At 38.3% G+C, this 22,934-nt stretch overlaps 1 protein-coding gene across 3 annotated transcripts; it reads right to left on the reverse strand.

Moving 5' to 3' along the window:
* Window positions 1-12: 12 nt before the first annotated feature.
* Window positions 13-22,784, reverse strand: AP3M1 (adaptor related protein complex 3 subunit mu 1). Of its 3 annotated transcripts, none has more exons than XM_032423532.1 (9): window positions 22,538-22,784; window positions 12,826-13,101; window positions 11,994-12,165; window positions 9,112-9,249; window positions 7,658-7,743; window positions 6,554-6,687; window positions 5,498-5,705; window positions 3,856-4,000; window positions 13-3,373 (listed from the first exon to the last, which is right to left on the reverse strand). In XM_032423532.1, exons 2-9 carry the CDS (start codon window positions 13,096-13,098, stop codon window positions 3,273-3,275), a joined length of 1,257 nt encoding a protein of 418 aa, XP_032279423.1. In that variant the 5' UTR covers window positions 13,099-13,101; window positions 22,538-22,784; the 3' UTR covers window positions 13-3,272. The 3 variants fall into 3 exon arrangements, with proteins under 3 accessions (XP_032279423.1, XP_032279422.1, XP_032279424.1); XM_032423531.1 differs by lacking the exon at window positions 22,538-22,784 and adding an exon at window positions 22,267-22,529; XM_032423533.1 differs by lacking the exon at window positions 22,538-22,784 and adding an exon at window positions 22,157-22,254.
* Window positions 22,785-22,934: the final 150 nt, after the last annotated feature.

The following is a 22,934-nucleotide window of genomic DNA, read 5'->3' on the forward strand; positions in this document are numbered from 1 at the left end:
CCTCTGTTTTAAAAAATAGCCAATGAAACTAATCCTCAGGATCTGGAAACTGAAGACTTTTCTTTAATCCTAGTGGTGTACTGGATGAACAACATTACTATACAGTAGCAGCAGCGTATTTACTTCACAAGGGTCTGCGTAATAAAGCACAACTTTGGGGCTTTTACACTAGGAGGAGGTGACTGGGGTGAACAATAGGAAGAAAACAGCCAGAAGATGTGGATCATCCTCTGGTTGAAGTAGTCTGTTTTCATCTTAAAAACTGCTAGCTAGTCGTGGAGACCATCACCCTAAGGAGCCGAAGCTGTTATACCACAGGTCTATTTTTTTTTTATGTTTCAAAGCCCAATATAGAACAATAGGGCTGTCAGAGATCCACCCGGACTATAAGGCAGAGCTAGCTTTGGGGGACATACTCCTCTTGCTTGAGGAAGAACTGACTAAAAGGAGTAGGTACTTGGGAGGCGAATGGACGCTTCACTGTTTTTGCCTGATTTTCTGGATCTGAAAGGGGATCATTACAGAGGGATAGCGCTGCAGACTACATTTATGGCTGATTTAGAAGTGCTGCTGACTAGGGAGGCAAGATTCCAGACTGCTGGAGTTAAAGAGAAATGTCCAAGGCTACGGAATTAGCTTGGCAATATCTGAAAACAGATTTCATGGTCTCATTTTTGTTACTCACCATATGTTCACGGGTGCTGCCTTCCTGCTGCATTATATTTTTTAGTTGTTTTCTCCAATCAGAGGACTCTAAGAACAGTGAAGAGCAGCATCTTCCAAGGACTGTTCTGTAGCACCACTTTAGGAATGAACCCATCACATGAATTCTCTGAAGGATGGTAACTTCCTTATGCAGAAAACGAGCATCTACTTCATTTGCTCTTAGGAGATCTCCTTTAAGAATTTATAAAATGGGGCACTTCTGAGATTAGCTGGAATTCTGTGTTTGAAAACTATTCTACTACTACTAAATATTCATGGATCTTTGTTATTAGTAGGTGGTGGTGGTGGTGATAGGGAGAGTAACTTTGATCACTTACTGCTCAGTCTCTGGCCAGAGGGTGATGCTCAGAGAAAGTATCCATGGCTGTTAGCATACTGAGGTTAAGAGAGGAACACTTGCAAGTGTCTTGCAGCAACCGTTACACCTTATGGGACGATACAGAACAAAAACTGACCATGTTTAGCCTGCTCTGACACTGAGGCGTGCCCATCTGAGAACGCTCAATCAACAGTCAAGCTAAAAAACCAACTTGCTGCTTCCATCTTTTTATTGACAGTATAACCAGATTAGAGAAAGGATATACTGGATTCAAATTAATAAATACAATAATTTAATTGTAAAAGGAAACAGTCTACTTGGAAGTTTCAGCAGAAATTGCTAGAGACAAGGGACTCTTGGCATATAATCTGCTTATTTATATATAAGAGAAGATAGCACAAAAAGAAAATTGGACAGTCCAGATAATACATGGTTGAGATTAGGGATTGTACAGAAAGAAAAGCAAATATACTGATTGTTCTTTTGAGATAGGACATTAAAAGACATAAAAAATAAAAGCAATTGGACTGGGTAATCAGTGTTAGGCAAAGGGAATAAATACTTGGCAACATCTTGATTTTAGCTGCCAAGCTGATATTGGTTACCCAAGAAATTTCAAATTTGCAAAAAGTGCCATCTCCTATTAGATGAAAGGCAGGCTGGGTACCCTAGGCAGGCAAAGGTAAGAAGGCTGCTGTCTGGTGGGCTCTCTAGCAGCATCGACCACTAGCCCTTGACAGCAGAAAGGGATGAATTTAAGGGCCATTCTTAGCATGATATGGAAAAGGGAGTTATAAGCCAAGAGGAATGAAAAGAATGGAGTCACGAAGAGAAGAAAACTAACAGCATAAGCAAGAACAAATGGGACCATGAAGAACAAGCACTTGTATCTCTCAGCTTTTCTTCATTCTTCATGTCTAATGAGGCAAAATGTCTGGGCAAGGACATCAAAAGCCAGGAAGTTGAGTGAAATGATACAACTCTAGACTGACTTGCCAACCAAGATGATTAATATGGTTTCGTCAGTGTTACTGAGGATCTTGTTACTGCCTCAATATCATGTACTTCCAAGTACTCAGTACAGTAGAGACGTTCAAGTAACAATTATGACAACAGTTTCAGGAAGGAACCTATTGGCCACTGTAGCCTTGGGAAGCACACACTGAAACGGGAGCTCCCCCCTAAAGACAAGGGATGCAGGTAAGTTCAAGACCTCAAGAACAACAGTAAAAAAGATAAAACTGATTAAAAAAAAAGTGACGATAGTGAAGCAGGCACATTTTCTTTCTTTTGCTGAACTAGGGCTTGAGGCCTTTAGGCTAACGATGGTTTAAGTGGTGTTGATAAGCTTTATAAAACATGAAGGTGGCAAAGTTCACTTAAGTTTCTCTTTTACGCTTTAATTTGCTTCAAATCTCCAATGCTTGTGCTTGCAGTAACTTCCTAAAAGCAGAAGTAGTGTTCCCTTTTGTTGCCTTAATAAAGCATTCACCCCTTTGATACGAATAATTTTGCTATCTAACAGCTGACCTAGTGGCACAAAACTGAGACGGCACTTCCCGCAGCAAGGTCCCTGTAAATCAGAATCTGAGCTTTACGTAAAAATCTCATTTATAAAAAATACAAGACCAAGTACAGTGAAAATGGAGCCTGGAGCCGTGGGGCTCCCTGCCAGGCCCAGTGGAGGTGGCTTTTGCTACAGTGCTTGCTTAATGGCACAAGTGAAAAGCTGAATAAGGCAAACACTTGAAGAGGCAGTTTTTTGTAAACTTCTTGGGGTGGGGGGAACTTCCTCTGTTGGGACAGATGTTGATTTGGGCCGGCTAAGATCAGGTGTGCCGCTGGGCTGCACCTGATACCTCGTATTACAGATGGAGACGGCTCCTGCTGAGACCAGTTCACTTGTTTTAGGGGAGAGGTTATCACTCTAGCCTTTTGCCTTTACTGTTCCAATGTGCAGCCTCCAGCAGAGGTCCCCCTATGGAGGCAATCACCTCCAGAATCTTCCTAACTGAAAAGATACAAAATCAGCTAAGTCATTCAAAGTTTCCTTAGCTTATAGCTCTTCAGAACCCTACATTGATTACTAAGCAACTTCGTTAGCTGTGTGTAGCTCAATAGGAATGCTTGGACTAGAATATGGACGCCCACCCACTTGGTACCTAACAGTAATAAACTATAATGACACTAGGAAAACAAACAGATCTTGAGGAATTTTGGCCTCTTCTCATGTTCTCACTTGGAATTTTCCAGCTTTCGTGACATATTTGACTCCTTTAAATGGCTTATATTTCTCCCCATACATGTCCAAGCGGTTTACTTTTAAGCCTGTGTCAAAAAGAATAGGTAAGGAAAGGAACAAATTATTTTCCTGGCCACAGCAACCAACAATTATTTGTTTAGCAATGAACACTACCCAGTAAATCTGACATTAGCCAAGTGTCCCTTCTACCATTTGCAAGCAATCTCCCTTCCACTATTCACATATTACAGCACTGTGGGGGGGTGGTTTTAGTTTAGATTCCCATGTGGGCAAGCAATGTCTTTTATGGATAATTCTTTCTGTGAGTAGGAATGAGTCCCTTCCTTAGTGCTCGGATGAAGAGGGTACGGTGGAAGAAAGCGGTGTGAAATCAGGTGCTCTGCAAAATCCCCGTACCTGAGAGGACAGCCCTGTTGCCCAGTGTGACAGGCAAACTGGAGCTGCTGTTCTTTCTAAAGAGGGAATGCTCCTACCCTTCTAAGCTCCTGACAGCTGACCTCAGCAAAACTCAGTTCACCCTTAAACACAAGTCAAAACTTATCCTTACCAGAAATAGCAAGTTGCTGGATCTTGAACTGTATGTTGAGACTTGGATTCTCTTCTGGCTTGGGTGCTCCGGACTGTAAATTTACCAGTCCTTTAAGACTTGGGAGCTTTTGTGGAGTAATTTTTCCCACATCCCATGTTAGTACCTTGAAAAGACATAAAAAACATACAATCTGAACCATTTACTAAAGACAAATGTTCAAAGACACCATAAACTTCTGTACAGAATGAAGCACAGTGTCTTGGAAACAAGAGACCTGGGATCTTCATGGAATTTTACCACTAATCAGGTCGGTGACTTGGAATGGTGAGGGCAGAGAACCAACATCTGTAGAGCATCTACCTACTTTTGGATAGACCACTGTGCTTAGCACTGTTCATACATTATCTCAAAGAAGACTGTGATATAGATTTTGTCTTCTTTTTACAAACAAAGAAACTGAAGCTCAGTGGTCAAATGACTTGTTCAAGGTCACACAGCTAGTGTAGAGGCAAGGTTGGGATTTGAACCTAATCTGATTTCAAATGTTCTTTCTACTCTACCACCTTCACTGTAAGTCTCCGGGCCTCAGTTTACTTTTCTGTAACATGAGAAAATGGACCTAAATTGGTGTTTTTTAAACTTTTAGCTTTCTTTGTTCAAGTAAAATCTTTAGTGTGGAAGCTCAGTAACAGTCAACAAAGTGAAGCTATTACAGTTGAAGCCAAGGTGAAGGGCCAGGGATGTGGAGCTCTCCCTTCATTCCTCAGCCCTGGGTAGTCTCTGGGGAGGTTCTTCAAATCCTTAGGACTGGAGTAGATGATCTCTGACATTCAATGATTTTATTTAAAAGTATGCCTTTTCACTTATCAGGCAGCTCAATGACTCTGCTGTTGAAAAGAATCATACTTTTTACCCAAGCCGAAAGCTGACAGAAAATCATCTTTTACAATTTCTCTGAAAACCCTTTGCTAGAGGCACATTTATATATGGTGAGAAGCAGCTTTCCTAGCCAGCATCCCCTGTGGAAGAGTATGAAACAGTGCTTTTAGATTAAAAAGAAAGGTCTTAATGATCAATTTCTACAGAAAATTTAACAATTAATAGACTACAATACTGACTTCTTATATCCAGATAATGTTTTTCTCTTTTTAAAAAAGCTTTTTACATCTTCTTCCTCAGTGAGTACATCTCTAGATTATCAATGGATGAGGAAAGGCACACTCCGAAGGAGAACAGAATGAGTCTCACTTTTCAGTTCATCTCCTCAGCAGCAGATGCGGGATTCCCTCCACAGCCAGTGGCAAGAGCACAGCACAGGACGCTCTCCAGGTTTTGTTAGGAACTTTAGGTTTTTTTTTTTTTTTTTTAAAGATTTTATTTATTTATTTGAGAGAGAGAGAATGAGAGACAGAGAGCATGAGAGGGAGGAGGGTCAGAGGGAGAAGCAGACCCCCTGCTGAGCAGGGAGCCCGATGCGGGACTCGATCCCAGGACTCCAGGATCATGAGCTGAGCCGAAGGCAGTCGCTTAACCAACTGAGCCACCCAGGCGCCCAGGAACTTTAGTTTTAACCAAGACATTAAACCCTTCCTTCTGCCCTCCCTGCCATCGTCAAAGACCGCAAAAACATTTGCTCACTCTTGATTAGAGGTGGCTGTACCTTGGTGACTGGATCAAATGTATAGCTGCCTTGTGTTGGTGTCAGGTTCATATTCAGCACAACTTTTGGCATGTGAACTGTTACTGTGATTCCTTCAATAGTTTTTCCCATATTCTGCTTTGGTCCAATCGTAATATCAAATCTACCACAAGAACTGTTCTCCTTAAAGCTGATGCTGTGTTTCACATAGACCGGTATTGCCACTAGACTGAAAAGAGAAAGACACAACCACAAACATAATTAATGGTGTGAGACAGCTCTTGAGGGAGCATTGAAACCTCAGTCCAGAGTATCCTACTCTACCTCTGACTCCACGATAGGGCCATATACCCCCCAGAACTGGAGACTCATCATTCACTGGTATTCACCAGAGGTACTCACCACCACATGAGGAATTACACAATTTCTGAGCAATAAGTATACACATCAAGATAGGAATCAAGATAGTATAAACAACTGGGGCAAATAGGCCTCACTTGAAGAATTAAGATCCCACAGAAAAGATAATTTAAAATTATCCTAAATAAAACAGTCCCTATGTGGTAAGAGCCAAGAAATAATTCCTCTGCTTTTGAGTCCCATCTGATATTACCCTAATACCTTCTGATATTTTCAAGGGACAAACCATTTACAACCCACAATGCCAATTCATTTAAACCCTAGTACACAAAAGAGTGACCTGAAGCCAGTTAGTTGGGAGATAGCCTAGACAGCTGGAGATGTGTTTGTGTCCTGTCAGCTATGAAGTCTGTAGACCACAGTAAAATTATGGCATGGGTTCAAGGTTTTGCATAGCTTATGCAGAGTCCAAAATGCTTGTTTGTTCTCAGGTATGTTTACTAGTCTCTTTTACTACTACTTTATATTCTCATATATAAGATATACTGATTATTTTAGATACATATTTTCACCAGTTCTTCCCAAGTTTCCTGGTGAGCCATGGCTAAACAGAGCAGTGATGAATTCAAGTATCCCACTGTCAGAATGAAAAAGGTAAGACGAATACCCATCACACTGATACATGATTGCAGATTTCTAGTTGATGCATCAACATACTTTTGTGAGCTGACACGATATGATATGAGTCGGAAATTTCCATCTGGAGGAATAAATGACAAAACCCTTTCAGATTCCCAGCGCTTGAACCGGATGCAGGGGTGGAAGCTGACATCATCTAGAAGCCGTGGGTTCTGCCAGGAAAACAAGACAGCAGTATTCATAGAGTGCATGGAATATGGCAACTCTACTCAGATATTATGAGAAATTAATATACTCCCTAAGGATAAAATAGTCATGTTAAGAGTTTGTTACTATGACCACAATAACACAAACTTAATGGTTTCACAAGGCTTTCAAATACATATATTTTTAAAGATTTATTCATTTATTTGAGAGAGAGAAAGTGAGAAAGGGAGAGGGAGAATCCTCAAGCACACTCCCCACTGAGCATGGAGCCCGACATGGAGCTCGATCCCAGGACCCTGATATCATGATCTGAGCCAAAATCAAGAGCTGGCTGCTTAACCGACTGAGCCACCCAGGTGCCCCACAAATATTTTATATGTGGGACAGGACAAGTGAGCATGAGAACTCCGTTCTATTTTCTTAGTAGTGTATCATGCTGAGTCTAAAATGACACAAAAGATCAATGCCCTTTCATACCCGCAAAGCAAGTAATTCAGTAAGTGAGACTACAGATTTGCAGAAGTCAGTCAGCTATTTAAGCCACTTCTAACACACCCAGGAGAAGACCTCTCCTCAGCTTTCCATAAAGGCCATGCTCATCACGTAAGTCACTATCTTGGGAAGCTGGCTAAGAATATTTCTGATAGGGGGTGCCTGGGTGGCTCAGTCAGTTGAGTGGCTGACTCTTGATTTCGGCTCAGGTCATGATCTCAGGGTTGTGAGATCGAGCCCCATGTTGGGCTCCCGGCTCAGTATGGAGTCTGCTTGAGACTCTCTCTCTCTCCCTTTGCCCCTCCCCCTGCTCACGCTCAAGCGCGCACTCGCTCTCTCTCTCTAAATAAATAAATCTTACAATATTTCTGAGATAATCCTTACAGTCTAAGATACAAACATCTCTCAGTATTTATCATTTCATTTGGTACTTCATATGTATTGGGCATGTAAAGAGCTATAGGACAGGAGAACAAAACTTACCATGAAAGAAAGAGAAAGGTCAGGCATTCCAGATAGCTTAATGCAAGCATCAATGACCCCCTGAATTTCTGCAAAGACTGTAGATCCTGAAGAAAGAAAGTGATAACATCACTGGAATCTGAGCCTTTACTAGAATGATCACTGTATCTGAAGTTATGGAGACACCTCCTGGGTGTCAGATATAATGAAACATGCACATCTACTAACAAGTTAGTGGACAGGGGATCCATCACATTCGTTATGACAGCTTCTTCACTAAGTACCAGGGCCCACACCTAACTCTGGTAGGACTGTGGTAATTCTAAGGAATATCAAACTTGCCTCTATTTTTTTTTTTTAAGATTTTATTTATTTATTTGACAGAGACACAGAGCGAGAGCGGGAACACAAGCAGGGGGAGTGGGAGAGGGAGAAGCAGGCTTCCCGCAGAGCAGGGAGCCTGATGCGGGGCTCGATCCAGGACCCTGGGATCATGACCTGAGCTGAACGCAGATGCTTAACAACTGAGCCACCCAGGTGCCCCAAACCTGCCTCTATCTTGATAGAGTCAACCTTGTAAGACAGCTGGATATGAAATTAAAATATTTTTGGGGTGCCTGGGTGGCTCATTCGGTTAAGCGTCTGAGTCTTGGTTTCGGCTCAGGTCAATGATCTCAGGGTCATGAGATAGAGCCCCGCCTTGGGTTCCATGCTGCGTGTGGAGCCTGCTTAAGATTCTCTCTCTCCCTCTGCCTCTGCCCTCTCCCCCAACTCTTTCCCTCTTAGAAAAAAAAAGTGAAGTTAAAGTATTTTTAATGGAATTTAAAAATGAGGAAAATTTCTCATTGAAATGGACTAAGCTGTTAACTTTCAAGAAATAGGAGCCATTATTCTGTAATAATACAGCTCTTTATTCTGTATGATGGAATTTTATAATGAAAAGGGCACTCACTGAAGAAAAGATATTGGCTATTAATTCACAATAGCTCATTTTCACACACCAACTAGCTGTGTGACCTTAAGCAGATTACTAAACGCTTCTGAGCCTCAGTTTCCTTGTGCATAAAATGTGAGGGTTGGACTAGATGTTTTTAATAAAATTTTACGGTTCTAGTACAGTACCGCTATTTTCTCTGGGGTCTTTATTAGAAGTACTGCATATACAGTGGTAGCAAAAGTATGGTGCATGGCAGATAAACGATAAATGTTGAAAAAACGGCAAGAGAGAGAGGCATACAGGGTAATAACTGGTTTAAAATAAGGCAGCATGAGATCTGATTTACAAAGGTTTGGCAGATCTCAGCTAGTGGTTATGAAAATTATATGTAACCTCTGGGCAAAATAAACAGTTTTTTAAGCTATTAAGAAATGAATGCCTTTCTGCTGAAACCATACCACCAAGGGATTTCAATTTTCTATTCAGCTTATGTCAGCTCAACTGTTTTTCCCAAATAAGACCACATGCCCACAATTACCTGATTTATCTATAATTGCATCTATTTCTTCAACGACATCAAAATAGGCTTCATTGTTTGTGTACTTTACCCCTGCCCGGCGCCATGGGATGTTGGACAGCTGCCCAGTGGGGAGTGTGTCCCCAACATTACTACTGCCTAGAAAACCAGAAAAGGAGAAAGCAAAGGTAATGCATAAAACGGTGATCAGGAAAGCTATTAACAGGGGTGCCTGGCTGGCTCAGTCGGTAGAGTGTGAGACTCTTGACCTGTGGGTCATGAGTTTGAGCCCCACATTGGGTGTACAGTTTACTTTAAAAACAAAAAGAGAAAGAAAGAAAAGCTATTAACAGGAAAAAAAAAATGCCGTAGCTGCTGCTTTAATGTTTGGGTTTTTCTTCATTGACATTGTGGATAGTTTCCAGAATTGTTGGGAGATATATCCATACTAACATGATCAAATTTCTAGAAGACAGAAATAGGCCATGTGGTCCTCTATGTGCCAAACCAGGTTAAATTCATTTACTTATCTTTTGCTTCCTGTGTGTTAACAGTAACCTAACCTAATTTCAGTGGCTCAACAACAGAATCTCGTTATGCTGCCACTGATGAAGAAAAGAGGCTAGTTGTTTTAAAACCTTCTGCTGATAAAATGTCTCCACTGAGAATACAGAGTGATAAGTAGGCCCTTTGGTATGCAGCTTAAATTCTACATGATATGCTGCCAAGCAGGCCTCAGCGGAGTAACTGGATGAAGAACACATTCTTTTCCCATTTTTAGGTCGGCACACCCATATGGCTGCAATATGGCTCATGTTTAATATCTGGCTAATTTACTGGTAAATTGACGTATGTCTGAAAATAAGTCTAGTTGTCCAAAACATACCCTTGAGCTGTGACATATTTAACATTTTGGTTAATTTACATTTCCAACTCAAAAGTAGTACATGCTTAATAACAACACATGGAAAGTTCAGAAAAGTGGCTAAAAAGAATCTATCTTCCTATTACCAAACTACAACTACCATTAACATTTTGGTATATTTCTTTAAACATTTCCCTCATAAATGGGTTGCACTTATTTTTTTCTATTTTGATAAGTTTGCTTTTTTTCTGACTGCACCTTAAAATATAGTTGCAATCATACTGTATATACAACTTTACAGTCTAATTTGATTGGTGTTTGTTTCTCCAAACCTTTTGCTTTCAAGAATTTTCTAAGAACACTGCTTTCACCTTCCTGTTCAAACTTTCAATGTTTCCACACTGGCTTTATGATAAAAATTAAATATTTAGCCTACCATTCAAGAATTTCCTCAACTCTTAAGTTTTATATCTCATTACTCAGCTAAAAACACAGCTCTGTTCCTGCTAAATGAATTCATACAATTCAAGGTTTTTCACTTTGTGTTTTTTCTCATACAGTTCCATCTATAGAATGCTCTTATTCCTCCCTCCCTCCCTAAATTCTGCTGATTCTCTAGGGCCCTGCACTGGGGCCAAGCACCACAGTTCATCTACTGAACCATTTTCTTTAATTTCATAATGCACTGCCTTAATAACCTATATACTTTCATTCTATATTTTAGTAACTATAAAATACATGTTTATTTTAGAAATTAGTATAAAGCAAAAATAAAGATAGTATGTAGTTCCTTAGTTGGAGATGGTCATTGAAAACATTTCAGAACTTTTTTGTCTGTATGAATGTTTATGTGTAATTAAGAGAAATTTTTATAGTTTTGTAAAGTATATCATGTATACTTTCAGTGTCCTTGTATTGTTTATAAAGTATGGAATTGCCTTTTACAATCTTATATTATTTATGTACTTTAATTTTCCCAAACTCCCAAACAGAGCATAAGTTTTAGGCACATTTACTCCATCTTATCTTTCCTTGAATTTCTCCTAATGCTCCGCTCCGCCTTATACAGAAGATGAATAAAGCTTTTTCATAGGCCTCTCTTGCCCCATTTTTTAGGTCAATACACTTCGAGAGGGGTTTAAAATGGCAGACAGCATAGCTGGTGTGGCACGTAACATTTCACAGAAATCTTTCTCTAGAAGACTTCAATACTCTCAAAAAATACTATCATCTGGATGTACTTAATTTCTAGCTATACTCAAGAAATAAACAAAAATTAGAAATTTATAACACAAGTACAAGGCCCACAATGCGTGAGATCTCACAAATAGACTAATTTCCTATCTCTTTTTGTTTTAATAATTCTGCACGTATAAAAGAAAGACTTGGAGGAGACAATATGTACTCTGTGGTAGAGAGTCTTAAATTTTCTTTTTCCTAGTAATTTGGGGGTAACAACATAATGCCAGTTTTATAATGCTATTTATTAATTTTTATTTTTCTCCCAGCATTTATTGAGATATCATTGACGTATAACATTGTGTTAAGTTTAAGGTATACAACATGTTGATTTGATACACTTATATACTACAATGATTACCCAGGGTAGTGTTAGTTAACATCTTCATCACATCACATAAAATAATGCTAATTTAAATATTAAAATGCCAGTCTATAAATAGACTAAATGTTCTTCTAAGTAGCCTCACATATAGGTTTCCCTTTTATAACCTCACTAGATGGGCTTCTTTACGATTAACTGGGAAAATTTATTCAGTCTTATTAGTTTTAAGTAATAGTAATAATGTTTTTGTGGGCCTATAGAAAAACCTATAATAAAAGAGAATAATCAAGTTTTCTTTATCATTTAAGACCGAGTTTCCCCATGAAAAGAAATACACATTCATTTTAACAATACCACTAACTTTAACTCTGGCCAAACTGGACTACCTTAATAATCTGCCAGATCATAAGCAACAAGGAGTTGTTTATAAAGCTTTAATTGCTCAGTTCCTAATGCAGCATGTTTTCACCTTACCTGTGATAGAGTTGACGACAGAACGGAGAATTGTTGGTGGTTTAATCAGTTCTTTCAAAATATTAGATTCAGTAGCCAGTGGAAATCCATTGTCTAACATTTCTTCCAAGAGCTCATATACAATGACCACATTATCCTTAATTGCAGCTTCCGAACACTCACCAAAGTAGTCCTTAACAAAATGTACATAATATTGCACAATGGAAGGCATGAAGAAAGGCTTTCTAAACACTCTGTTCAGAAGGATAAACTTAGAGTAGCATAATTCATCGTTTAAGATATAAGTCAGAGGGAAAAAACCCTCCACAGTTCTATTCCTCAATATTTTCTCAATATTTTTAGATTGAACTGATTTCCTATTATATATTAAGACAGAGAGTACATTGAAACATTAAACTAGGATGTGATCTATAAACTTAATTTTCCCTGATTAGATACCCCCCCAAAACACAGATTAAGTGTTCAGTTATTTGGTATACTTAGCAAGATAATAAAATGTAAATATTAGAAGATTACATAACCAATAAAAATTTTGGAACCAAAGATCTTTATGTAGAGGGCATTACTGTTTCCTGATGACATAATCTGTAATACATATAAATATGGCTTCCATGACCATGAGATTACTATGTTCTACTGAAACAGTGAATAGAGCACCCATGTGTACTGCTGTGCACTCTACAAAAAAAGGGTTTATGAATTTATGCTTAGTTGAAAAGAAGAGATAGATGGAAGACAAATCCAAAGCTGGATAATTAAAGAATATAATTATGTGTCCCACCCCCAACTAACTTGATTAATTTAAGTTCAAAAGATTTGATGAATAACCAACCTGAAAAGTGTCAGCAACTCGATGTAGGAACTCAATTACAAAGAGAGGGGGCACTTCAGTCTGTATGACAGACACAAAGAAGAGCTTGTCCCGGTAGATACTGATGAGGTAGTGATGAGGTGTTGAAATGACAGGTGGTACATTTTCAACATCAGCAGCTTTCTCTTGAGCTTCAAAGAAATAATCACAGACAGACTGGCTTACAACACTCTTCCAGTGCTTCTCTAGAAATATGTCACCGGAACAGTTTATGAGAAATAGACTGTGGATCATTTTCTGGGGGGAAAAAAGTTTAAATTTAGTGTACATCAAAAAGTATCCTTGTATTATTCTGACATCAAAACCAGACAAAGGCAATAGAAGAAACTACAGACCAATATCACTTAAGAATAGCTGTAAAACTTGACAAAATACTAATAAACTGAATCCAGCAACATATAAAGATTATACACCTAGACCAATGGGGTTTATTCCAAGAATGGAAGATTGGTTCAACATATGAAAATCAATGTAACATACAATCTACATAAAAGACAAAAAAACATATAATGATTTCAAAACATGCAGGAAAATCTTTTGATAAAATCTAGCACCCGTTTACAATAAAAACACTTAAAACTAGAAAAAGAAACTTCCTAACCCCAAGAGAGCAGAGCATCTGTGAAAATCCCATAACTAACATGATATTTAATGACTACAGATTAAAAGCTTTCCCCTTAATATCAAGAATAAACAATGGTGTTCATTCTCACCATTTTTATTCAATAGGGTACTGGAGAATCTAGCCAGGGCAATTTGGCAAGAAAATGAAAAAAAGGCTTCCAAATTGGAAAGGAACAAATAAAACTACCTCAATTTGCAGATGATACAATCTTGTATATGTAAAGTCCTAAGAACACACACACACCCCCACACATGCTCGCATGCACAAAATCATAGCTAATAAATGGGTTCAACAAGGTTGCAGGATACAAGATTAATATTTTTAAAAAACCAATTGTATTTCTACACATAGCAATGAATAACCTGAAAATGAAATTGAGAAAATAATTCCATTTACAAGAGCATCAAGAAGATCAAAATATTTAGGACTAAATTTAACAAAAGTGCAAGTACATTGAATAGTATAGAACATCATTAGTATAGAACTGTAGGAACATTATTAGTATACATTGAGTAGTACAGAACATCATTGTAAGAAATTAGAAATTAAAAATATCTAAAACATGGGAAGACATTTCACATTCATGGATTAGAAAACTTAATATTGTTAAGATAGCAATACCTCCCCAAATTGGCTTAAGATTCAATGCAATCCCTTCTATGATGCCAGCTGCCTTTTTTTGTGGAAACTAAGAGGATGGTCCTAAAATTCATATGGAAATGAAAGAGACAAAGGATAGCCAAAACACTCCTGAAAAAGAAAAAATTTGGAGGACTCATACTTCTAGATTTTAAAACCTACTACAAATGTACTATGTGGTACTGGCAGAATAGTCATACAGATCAATGGAACAGAATGGAGAATTCTCAAATTAACCTTTACATATGTGGTCAACTGATTTTTTATAAAATTGCCAAGACCATTCAGTGGGAGAGAGAACAGTCTTCAACAAATGGTGCTCAGACAACTGGATTCCCACATGCAAAAGAATGAATTTGGACCTCTACCTTATACCATATACAAAAATTAACTCAAAATGTATCAAGACCTAAATATAAAAGCTGAAACTATTAAAAACTCTTAGAAAAAAGTATCCATTAAGCCCTCATGACCCTGGATTAGATAATTTTTTTTAGATGACACCAAAAGCACAAGCAACAAAAAAAGAAACAGATAACCTGGACTTGTATCAGAATTTAAAACTTTTGTATTTTGAAGGACATTATCAAGAAAATAAAAAGACAACCCACAGAATGAGAGAATAATTGCAAACCATGTATCTTATAAGGGACTACTATCCAGAATATAAAAAGAACGCTTACCGCTGAATAATAAAAAGACAACACAATAAAAAAAATGGGCAAGGAATCCAAAGAAGATATACATATAAATGATCAATGCTTATTGGGCACATGGAAAGGTGCTCAACATCTTTTCAAATGTAGATCAAAATCACAATGGGGTAACATTTCATATCCATTAGGCTAGATATAATTAAGATGCGGACAATAACAAGTATTGACAAGAAGGTGGAGAAACTGGAATCCTCATACATTGTTGGTAGAAATGTAAAATGGTACAGATGCTGTGGAAAACAGTGAGTTCTTCAAAAAGTTAAAGATAGAGTTACCAAAAAACTCAGCAATTGTACTCCTAGATATATAACCAAGAGAACTGGAAATGGATGTCCATATAAAACTTGTATACAAACAAACAAAACAAAACAAACTTGTATACAAATGTTCCTAGCAGCATTATTCAGAATAGTCAAAAAGTGGAGACAACTTAAATGTCTATCAACTGATGAACAGGTAAATAATTTTCCAACAATGGAATATTATTCAGCCATAAAAAGGAATGAACCATGAAAACATTATGCTAAGTAAAAGAGGTCAGACATAAAGGGTCACATATTGTGTGATTTTATTTTCTAAAATGTCCAGAATAAGCAAATCTACGGAGACAGAAATTAGGTTAGTGGTTGTCAGGGGCTGGGTGGAAGGAAAACAATGGGGAGTTAGCGGTTATGGGTTTGCCATTTCTTTTTAAGGTGATAAAAATCTGGAATTAGAGATAATGGTTGTGCAACTTTGTGAATATACTAAAAACTACTAAATGGTATGCTTTAAAATGATGAGTTTCATAATATGTGAATTATATTTCACTTAAAAAATATTCTTAATAACTGTGACACACGAATCTACTCCCAGGTGCATTAAACATAAATGTGTACAAATGTGCACCAAAAATATGTATAAAAATATACTGTTATAGTGAAAACCTTGAACTCAAAATATTTATTAATAGTACAATGGAAAAAGAAATTATAGTGTACTATTAAAATGAAATAATATACAGCAATGAAAACAAACTATTGCTACATGAAGCAAATATGGATGAACCTTACAAACACAATACTGAACAAACAAAACCAGATGCAAAAGGATACATACAGTATAATTCTATTTATATGACTTTCTAGAACAGACAAAACTAATCTATGGTTTGAGAAATCTTTTATGGACAGTGGGGGTAGTGACTAAGAGGGGCATGGGGGATGTTTCCTAAGGTGCTTGTAATGTTTTATTTCTTTTTTTTTTTTTTTAAAGATTTTATTTATTTATTTGAGAGAAAGAGAATGAGAGAGAGAGAGCACATGAGAGGGGGGAGGGTCAGAGGGAGAAGTAGACTCCCCACCAAGCAGGGAGCCCGATGTGGGACTTGATCCAGGGACTCCAGGATCATGACCTGAGCCGAAGGCAGTCGCTTAACCAACTGAGCCACCCAGGCGCCCCTATTTCTTGATCTAGATGATAGTTACAAGTTATATTCATTTTGTGACAATTCATTGGGTTTTACATTGTGACATATAATTTTCTGAGTGTTAACTATATTTCAAATAAAAACTTTATTATCTTTACAAATGAGGGACAGTAGAAAAATATCTAATTACCTTAACGTGTTCCTTTCTTTTATGTAGATAACATTACTTATCAGGTGTTTAGCCTAGTGGTCCACTAATTAAAAATTATAGTATTGTGTAAGTGTAGTCTAAGTGTAAAAAATTTAAAATGAATACATACAGTTTCTCTGCATGAAGATAAATTCCAAAGAGGAAAGGAAGACTTTCCAGAATGGATTCATTCAATTCTCTTCAGACAGAAAACAATGCCACCAACCTGACCAGTTCTTTTGAGAGCAAGTCATTTATTTTATGAAAGCAGTTGACATTTAAGGACTATCTGGTGATGATTTCCCCTTCCCATTTGGCACATGTTCAGAAGTTTTTATGTAAATTACTAATTACTAAGATGTATTTTAGTAATTACTGTATTAATAAATATGAATGCTATTAACATTTTCAGGTTCCTGTTTATTAGAAACAATGTTTCTTTGTTCAAAGGCATCTCTATTTAGCCAAGCAATCAATGTGAGTTGGCAGCAATAAACCCTGAGGCTTCGGACCTACTCAATTTTTCTAGATTAATACTGAAACCTGTTAAATTTTTCTACTTCATCTAGTCAGATGCTTTGTTTAACAGGTTTGCTTTGTGTCAGCATTATATTTCTATTTGAGTACTAAGTAGTGTCACTGGAATACAGACTTGCTATAGAGAACCTACTGGTTTTAACTATAACGTCTGCTGATACACTTAAAAAAAAAATGAAATAGGAATATCCAATGATAAGATCTGCAACTAAATTTGTATTAGGACACATTTTCTTAGAATAAAATCTTCACCTGAAATACAACGTGTAGCTGAAAGGAGAACATTGTAATCCACTCAGAGACTCAGATTTGAGCACTTTAAGTGAGCCAGCTATGGAATATGGTACTCTTTACAAAATTAAATTTTCAGCTCTATTCAAAGTTTTTTATTCATCAAAAATAAATAAATTAATAATATCTAAAAGGTACTGAGTACTTACTGTAGGCCAGGCACTATGCTAGGCACTTCCCTACATTATCTCATTGAATCTTCACGACTCAATGTTACAAATATTGCGCTTATCCCCATTTAGAGCTAAGACAATAAAGTCTTAGAAATGTTAAATCAGATCATACAATAAGTATCAGAGCTAGGGTTCAAACCCAGGTCTGGATGAATCTCAGGCTCCTGTTCTTACCCGACTCCAGGAGACTAATTGTTAGGAACATACTCTAATGCTGCACTGTCCAAGAGGATTTCCTGCAATGATGGGTATGTCTTGTATCCGGGCTGTCCCATACAGTCTCCACTAGTCGTATGTGGCCACTGAACACTTGAAATGTGGCTAATGCAATGGATGTACTGAAGTTTTAATTTTAACTAATTTAAATGTACATAACTACATGTAGTTGGTTGTTACCATACTGGACCGAGCAGCAAATGTGCTCTTTGAGCTTATAATTTAAGAAGAGCTGAAAGATGTGCTTCTTTAGTTAGAAGCCAAAATGTGTTCTAATAAATTATTTAGAGCAGAAATTATATTTAAAAGAGCTGACATAAGTTATCTTCTAAAACCATTCATCCTATAGAAGGTATAGTTCATATGGATCTGTGGTACTTTGTTGCCACAGTATACCCTAAAAGAGCTGCTTGTTCTTGAAGCAAGTGACTTCATAGTTCCTTTATTTTAGAGGCCAAGTTCCTATTCATCCTCTTAAACTGGTGAAAAAATCTTTCCAGGAAGTTTGCACCAAAGTTGTTTTGTTGGCAATAGTTCTAATCTCAGAAGAATACAGTAAGTTAAACCGGCCATCTGGGTTTATTATCCTTAGTGCTAAGATGAAAGCATAACACTTGTAGCTCTCAACAGTGCTTAGCTTTAAAACCCACCTTACCCTTCTATTGTAAGAAAAAAGAGCTTATTTCTTCTATTCCTTTATGATCAAGAGCCTAATGCATATAACAATTAAATAAATGCCACACGTGGCAGTGTAAATTAGTCTGTTTCTTTAGTTACTTATCCTTTTAGTAGCTGCTGTAACTCTTTTCATCATTCTAATAAACTTTCTGGGAAAGCTACACACTCAGTGCAACCACAACCATCTTTGTGTTCTTAGTGAATTTTGAATCAGAAAACAGAATGCTACCAGCTTATTTTAAAGCCACTTGAGAAAGTTCCATCAGAACTTTGCAGCTTAAATATTTCATAAATCCTCTTTACCCATGCTGAACAGTCAACCCGATGATTCACAAACAATGCAATTATAATACAGATGGTCCCTGACTTACGATGGTTTGATGTAAGATTTTTCTACTTTACAATCGTGCAAAAGTGATATGCATCCATTAGAATCCATACGTTGAATTTTGAATTTTGATCGTTTTCTGGGAGAGTGATATAATAATCTCTTGAGATGCTGGGTAAAGGCAGCAAGACGAAACTCCCAGTCAGCCACCTGATCACCAGAGTAAACAACCAATACACTTACAACCATTCAGTTCTTCACTTCAGTAGTCAATAAATTACACAAGATATTCAACACTTAACTATAAAATAAACTTTGTGTTAGATAATTTTGCCCAACTGTGGGCTAATGTTAAGTGTTCTGAGCACATTTAAGGTAGGGTAGGCTAAGCTATGAGGCTCAGTAGGTTTAGGTATATTAAATGCATCTTTGACTTACAATATTTTCAGGACATAACCTCAACAGAAGTCGAGGAAGATCAGTAGTCAAAATACCCTTGGAATAATGTCTAAAAAAGAAAATGTATTCCTTCTACATAAAACAGAACAGAGGCATGGAAGAGCCTATATGCAAGGTAAGAGAATGAGACCAGGGAAGACTCTAGCTTCTCTAATTCTCAGACAGTATTTTGACCATTTATTCATTCAACAAGTAGTTCTGAATATGTTTTATATATAGTAAGCAATGGGGATAGAAAGGTGGACAAAGAGTCCCTGAACTCAGAGTGTTTAGAGTTCAGCAAAGAAGGCAAACAACTTATTACAGTAAGATGCAATTCATATTATGACAGGGGAAGTACAGTGTCCTTCAAAATTCCACAAGTCTTTGAGGTGACAGAGAACACAAGTAAAGAAATCCAATACAAATTTAGCAATTTTAGGAGGTGAAGGGAAGTGGTGAGATGAGACTGGGAAGGAGATAAGCAAAGATTGGTTCACTTAATTCTCAGTGCAGTTTTTTATGGTTTTAAGCAGGGAATTCATAAAATCCAATTTACAGTTTTAAGAGAGATTGCACTGTGGAAATTGAATAATAGGACACCAGTTCAGAGATGAATTAGGATGATGGCCTGGACTACAGTGTTGACAGTGGGGATGGAGTAAAATAAAAAGATAAATGTTTAGGCTTGAGCAGATTAGGTGGATCTGGGGGGCGGAGATGAGAGGAAAAATGAGGCACTTAGCCCTGGTCCTGTATATTGACCCAATTCTGGATATATTTGACCCAAATGGATATATTCAGAAGACTATTATATATGTAGGTCTAGTGCTTCAGAGAGAAGCTGAGTTGGAGACACACTTATGTGTAAACATGACTTTTTGTTAATGGGAATTACAGCTACAAGGAGAAAAAAACTACAAAGAGAGAATGTACATAGTAAGAAGAGAGCCTATGGAAAGAACTCCAACATCTGAATAGCAAGTGGGTCAAGGAAGTGGGCCTAAAAAAAAGGCTGAGAAGATGTGGCTGAAGAGCAATAAAAAAAGGGGGGGGGTAACGATTTTTAGTAACTAGCGTGTGTTAATGTGTTTCCAGAAGAATGGAATACTAAACATTTTAAATGGCACAAAGAGGTCAAGCTACAAGAACTGAACAAAAAAAGAAAAAAAAAGAACTGAAAATGTCTCTTTTTTTAATTGCCTGCTGAGGGGCTTTTTCAGACTCCCCTTCAATCACACCCTCCCCCATAAAATTTTAATATTACATAATATATATCTGTGTATCTCCTTATATACTGTAAATATACTGTGTTTTATATATAAAGAGTATGTTTGTTTGTTTTTTTTTTGCCTCACAAGAAGCAATTTTTGTCCCTATTGAGAATTTATGACTTAACACATAGAGGACATTGGTGAATTTAGCAAAGGTAGTTTTAGTGATAGTTCAGTGGAATGCAGGAAACAAGACAGGCTGAAATGGGCTAAGAAATAACAAGAAGTGGGAAAATTAGAGATAAGGAGAGTAGATGATACATTCAAGAACTCTAGCTGTGAAGAGGATGAAAAGACATGAAAATAAATGGGAGTATTTCACACAGTTAAGGAAGAATATTTCTAATTGCTGAAGGAAAGGTGTGAGTAGAAGGGGAAAGGCCAATAATATAAGAGAAAATAATTGAAAAAAAGAGGATCCTAATAGGGTAGGGGAGGATGGTATTGGGAGACTAGATGAAAGGATCTGCCTTCCTTAATAAGGGACGCTTTTCCTCTTTTTTTTTTAGATTTTTATTTATTTGAGAGAAAGAGAGCGTGTGCACACACGAGAGCACAAGTGGGGGAGAGGGAGAAGCAGGCTCCCTGCTGAGGACCCTGGGTATCGTGACCTGAGCTGAAGGCAGCCACTTAACTGACTGAGCCACCCAGGCGCCCCTGGACACTTTTCCTCTTTAAACAAAAGGGAAGAAGGTTTGTACATTTGGTTGTAGGAAGATGAGCGCTTCTATTTTTTCTGTGTAGTAGGAGAGATCATCTGTAGAGGGAGAGAGAGTTCCTCTTCTCTATAAAAGCCATTTGCTACTCATGCATTGAGATATTATTGGGCTACTTAAAAATTTCTATTCTGCAGGGAACTCCAATAGTATATTATGGTGAATGTTTAGAAATATTGTAAAAATCCTAAGATTTAGTAAGAAAAACTAACCTTACTGCAAAGAGAGCGTTCCTACCAAAGATATGTAAATTTCAGGTAATTCCTCATTCACCTCATTCCCCAGCTTTTCCTATAGTCTCAATTGAAAATGTCCTCCTCTATCTCCAAAACTAATCCTTCCATTTGTAATTTTGATCCCACTCCATTCTCTCTCTTCTTGGGTCTTATCTCCTCTTTCTTGAATCTTTAATCTTACACATTGGTTACTTGCTTTCTGCCCCAAAACATAAAGTGCCTTGTATTCTTTAAGACAAACCCCAATCCTTGACTTGACATCCTCAATAATCTTGCTTCCTGCTCCAAATGATGAAGGATTAGTTTACACTTGCAGTTTCTCTTAACCAGTTACTGACTGTATTAAAGCACCTCTTTCAAATGGCCTAATGACTTCCTAACTATCAAATCCAGCTACCTAGCCTCAGACTTCAACTTCCTCCTTTGACCCTTGCAGCATTTCATGCCATTGATAACTTTCCCCAAACCAAAACAAATACTTATTACCTTATTACGTGAAACTTCACCTGATTTGGTTCTTACCTTGAAAGTTTCTTTTCGGCTTACTTCCCAGCCTTCCTCCCCCCACCCCCTTTTACTCTTTCTACCATCCACACCTAAGCCACTGTTTCAAACTCGATATTTCTACAAAATTCCTCCTCCTCATGTAAGGTCTCCTTATTTTAATGGCACCACCTTCTTAATCATATAGGCTATAGCTTCAACTTCGGGCACAATCCAAATCCAACAAATCCAACCAGCCACAGCGCTCATCATTTTCCATCTCAGTTTAGATTCCTGTCACCTCTCCTTAAGAACTGCAACACCCTCCTCACGGTATTCCGTACCCCAAGCTCATCGAGGCGCCACCCTCTAACAGGACGTCTGTTCAGGTTAGTCAGGAGTTTTGTCTTCCAAAGCAGAAGCTCAGGTCCAAGTTGTTGGTACTCCTGCTCACCGTGGGTGATCTTTTTCCCGCGCCGAAGCACGGGGAGGGACGCCAACGAGTCTGAACCTCTTGGGCCTGGGACCCGAGAAGGCCGGGCTGCAGGTGCACCTCTCCCTTCCGGCCCTGCCGGCAAGAAAGCCCAGGAGGCCGAGAGGGAGGCGCGGTCAGCATCAGACACTCTCCCGCAGCCCAGGCTGGAGTCCGGAGCCCCAGCTACTCAGTCTGCTCCCCAGTTTTCGAGCTGTTCCCTGTCCGCAGGCTCCCCGCCCCCCACACTCACCCCGACACCTGGGCCAGCCAGTGATTCGGCGCCAGGTCCACTCCGGACCCAGGCTGAGGCAGCTGAGAAGGCCGCGAGGACCCCGCAGTTGGGTTGCCCAATAGGTTGCCTGACTAACAGCTTCAAAGAAACCAACTCGGGCTACAGTATCGGAAAGATTAAATAAGTGGTAAGACGTTGAACGAGAAAAAAGATGTCTCTTGAGGTTTAGGATCTAAATCTTCTAGATCACCCAGAACCTAGAAGAAAGCGGGTTTCGCACTATGTGGACTCAGGCGCTCGTACGCAGCCTAACTCAGTCTGTGGTCCCCCCCCCCGGGTGGGCGGGGCCAGAAAGGGGCTGGGCCAATGGCTGTGGAAGTGAAACACACCGAGTGGAAAGAGTCAGGAGAGGCGG

This window comes from Phoca vitulina, unplaced genomic scaffold, assembly GCF_004348235.1.
Source record: "Phoca vitulina isolate PV1807 unplaced genomic scaffold, GSC_HSeal_1.0 scaffold29, whole genome shotgun sequence".
NCBI lineage: Eukaryota > Metazoa > Chordata > Mammalia > Carnivora > Phocidae > Phoca > Phoca vitulina.

Excerpts from the sequence above, each read along its gene's own strand:
- AP3M1 (XM_032423531.1), bottom strand. The coding sequence starts at position 22,428 with ATGCTGACCGCGCCTCCCTCTCGGCCTCCTGGGCTTTCTTGCCGGCAG. Across the intron at positions 6,688-7,657 it reads ACCTTTCTCTTTCTTTCATG|AACCCACGGCTTCTAGATGA; the intron begins GTAAGTTTTGTT and ends TTTTCCTGGCAG. Across the intron at positions 5,706-6,553 it reads TATCGTGTCAGCTCACAAAA|TCTAGTGGCAATACCGGTCT; the intron begins GTATGTTGATGC and ends TTCTCTTTTCAG.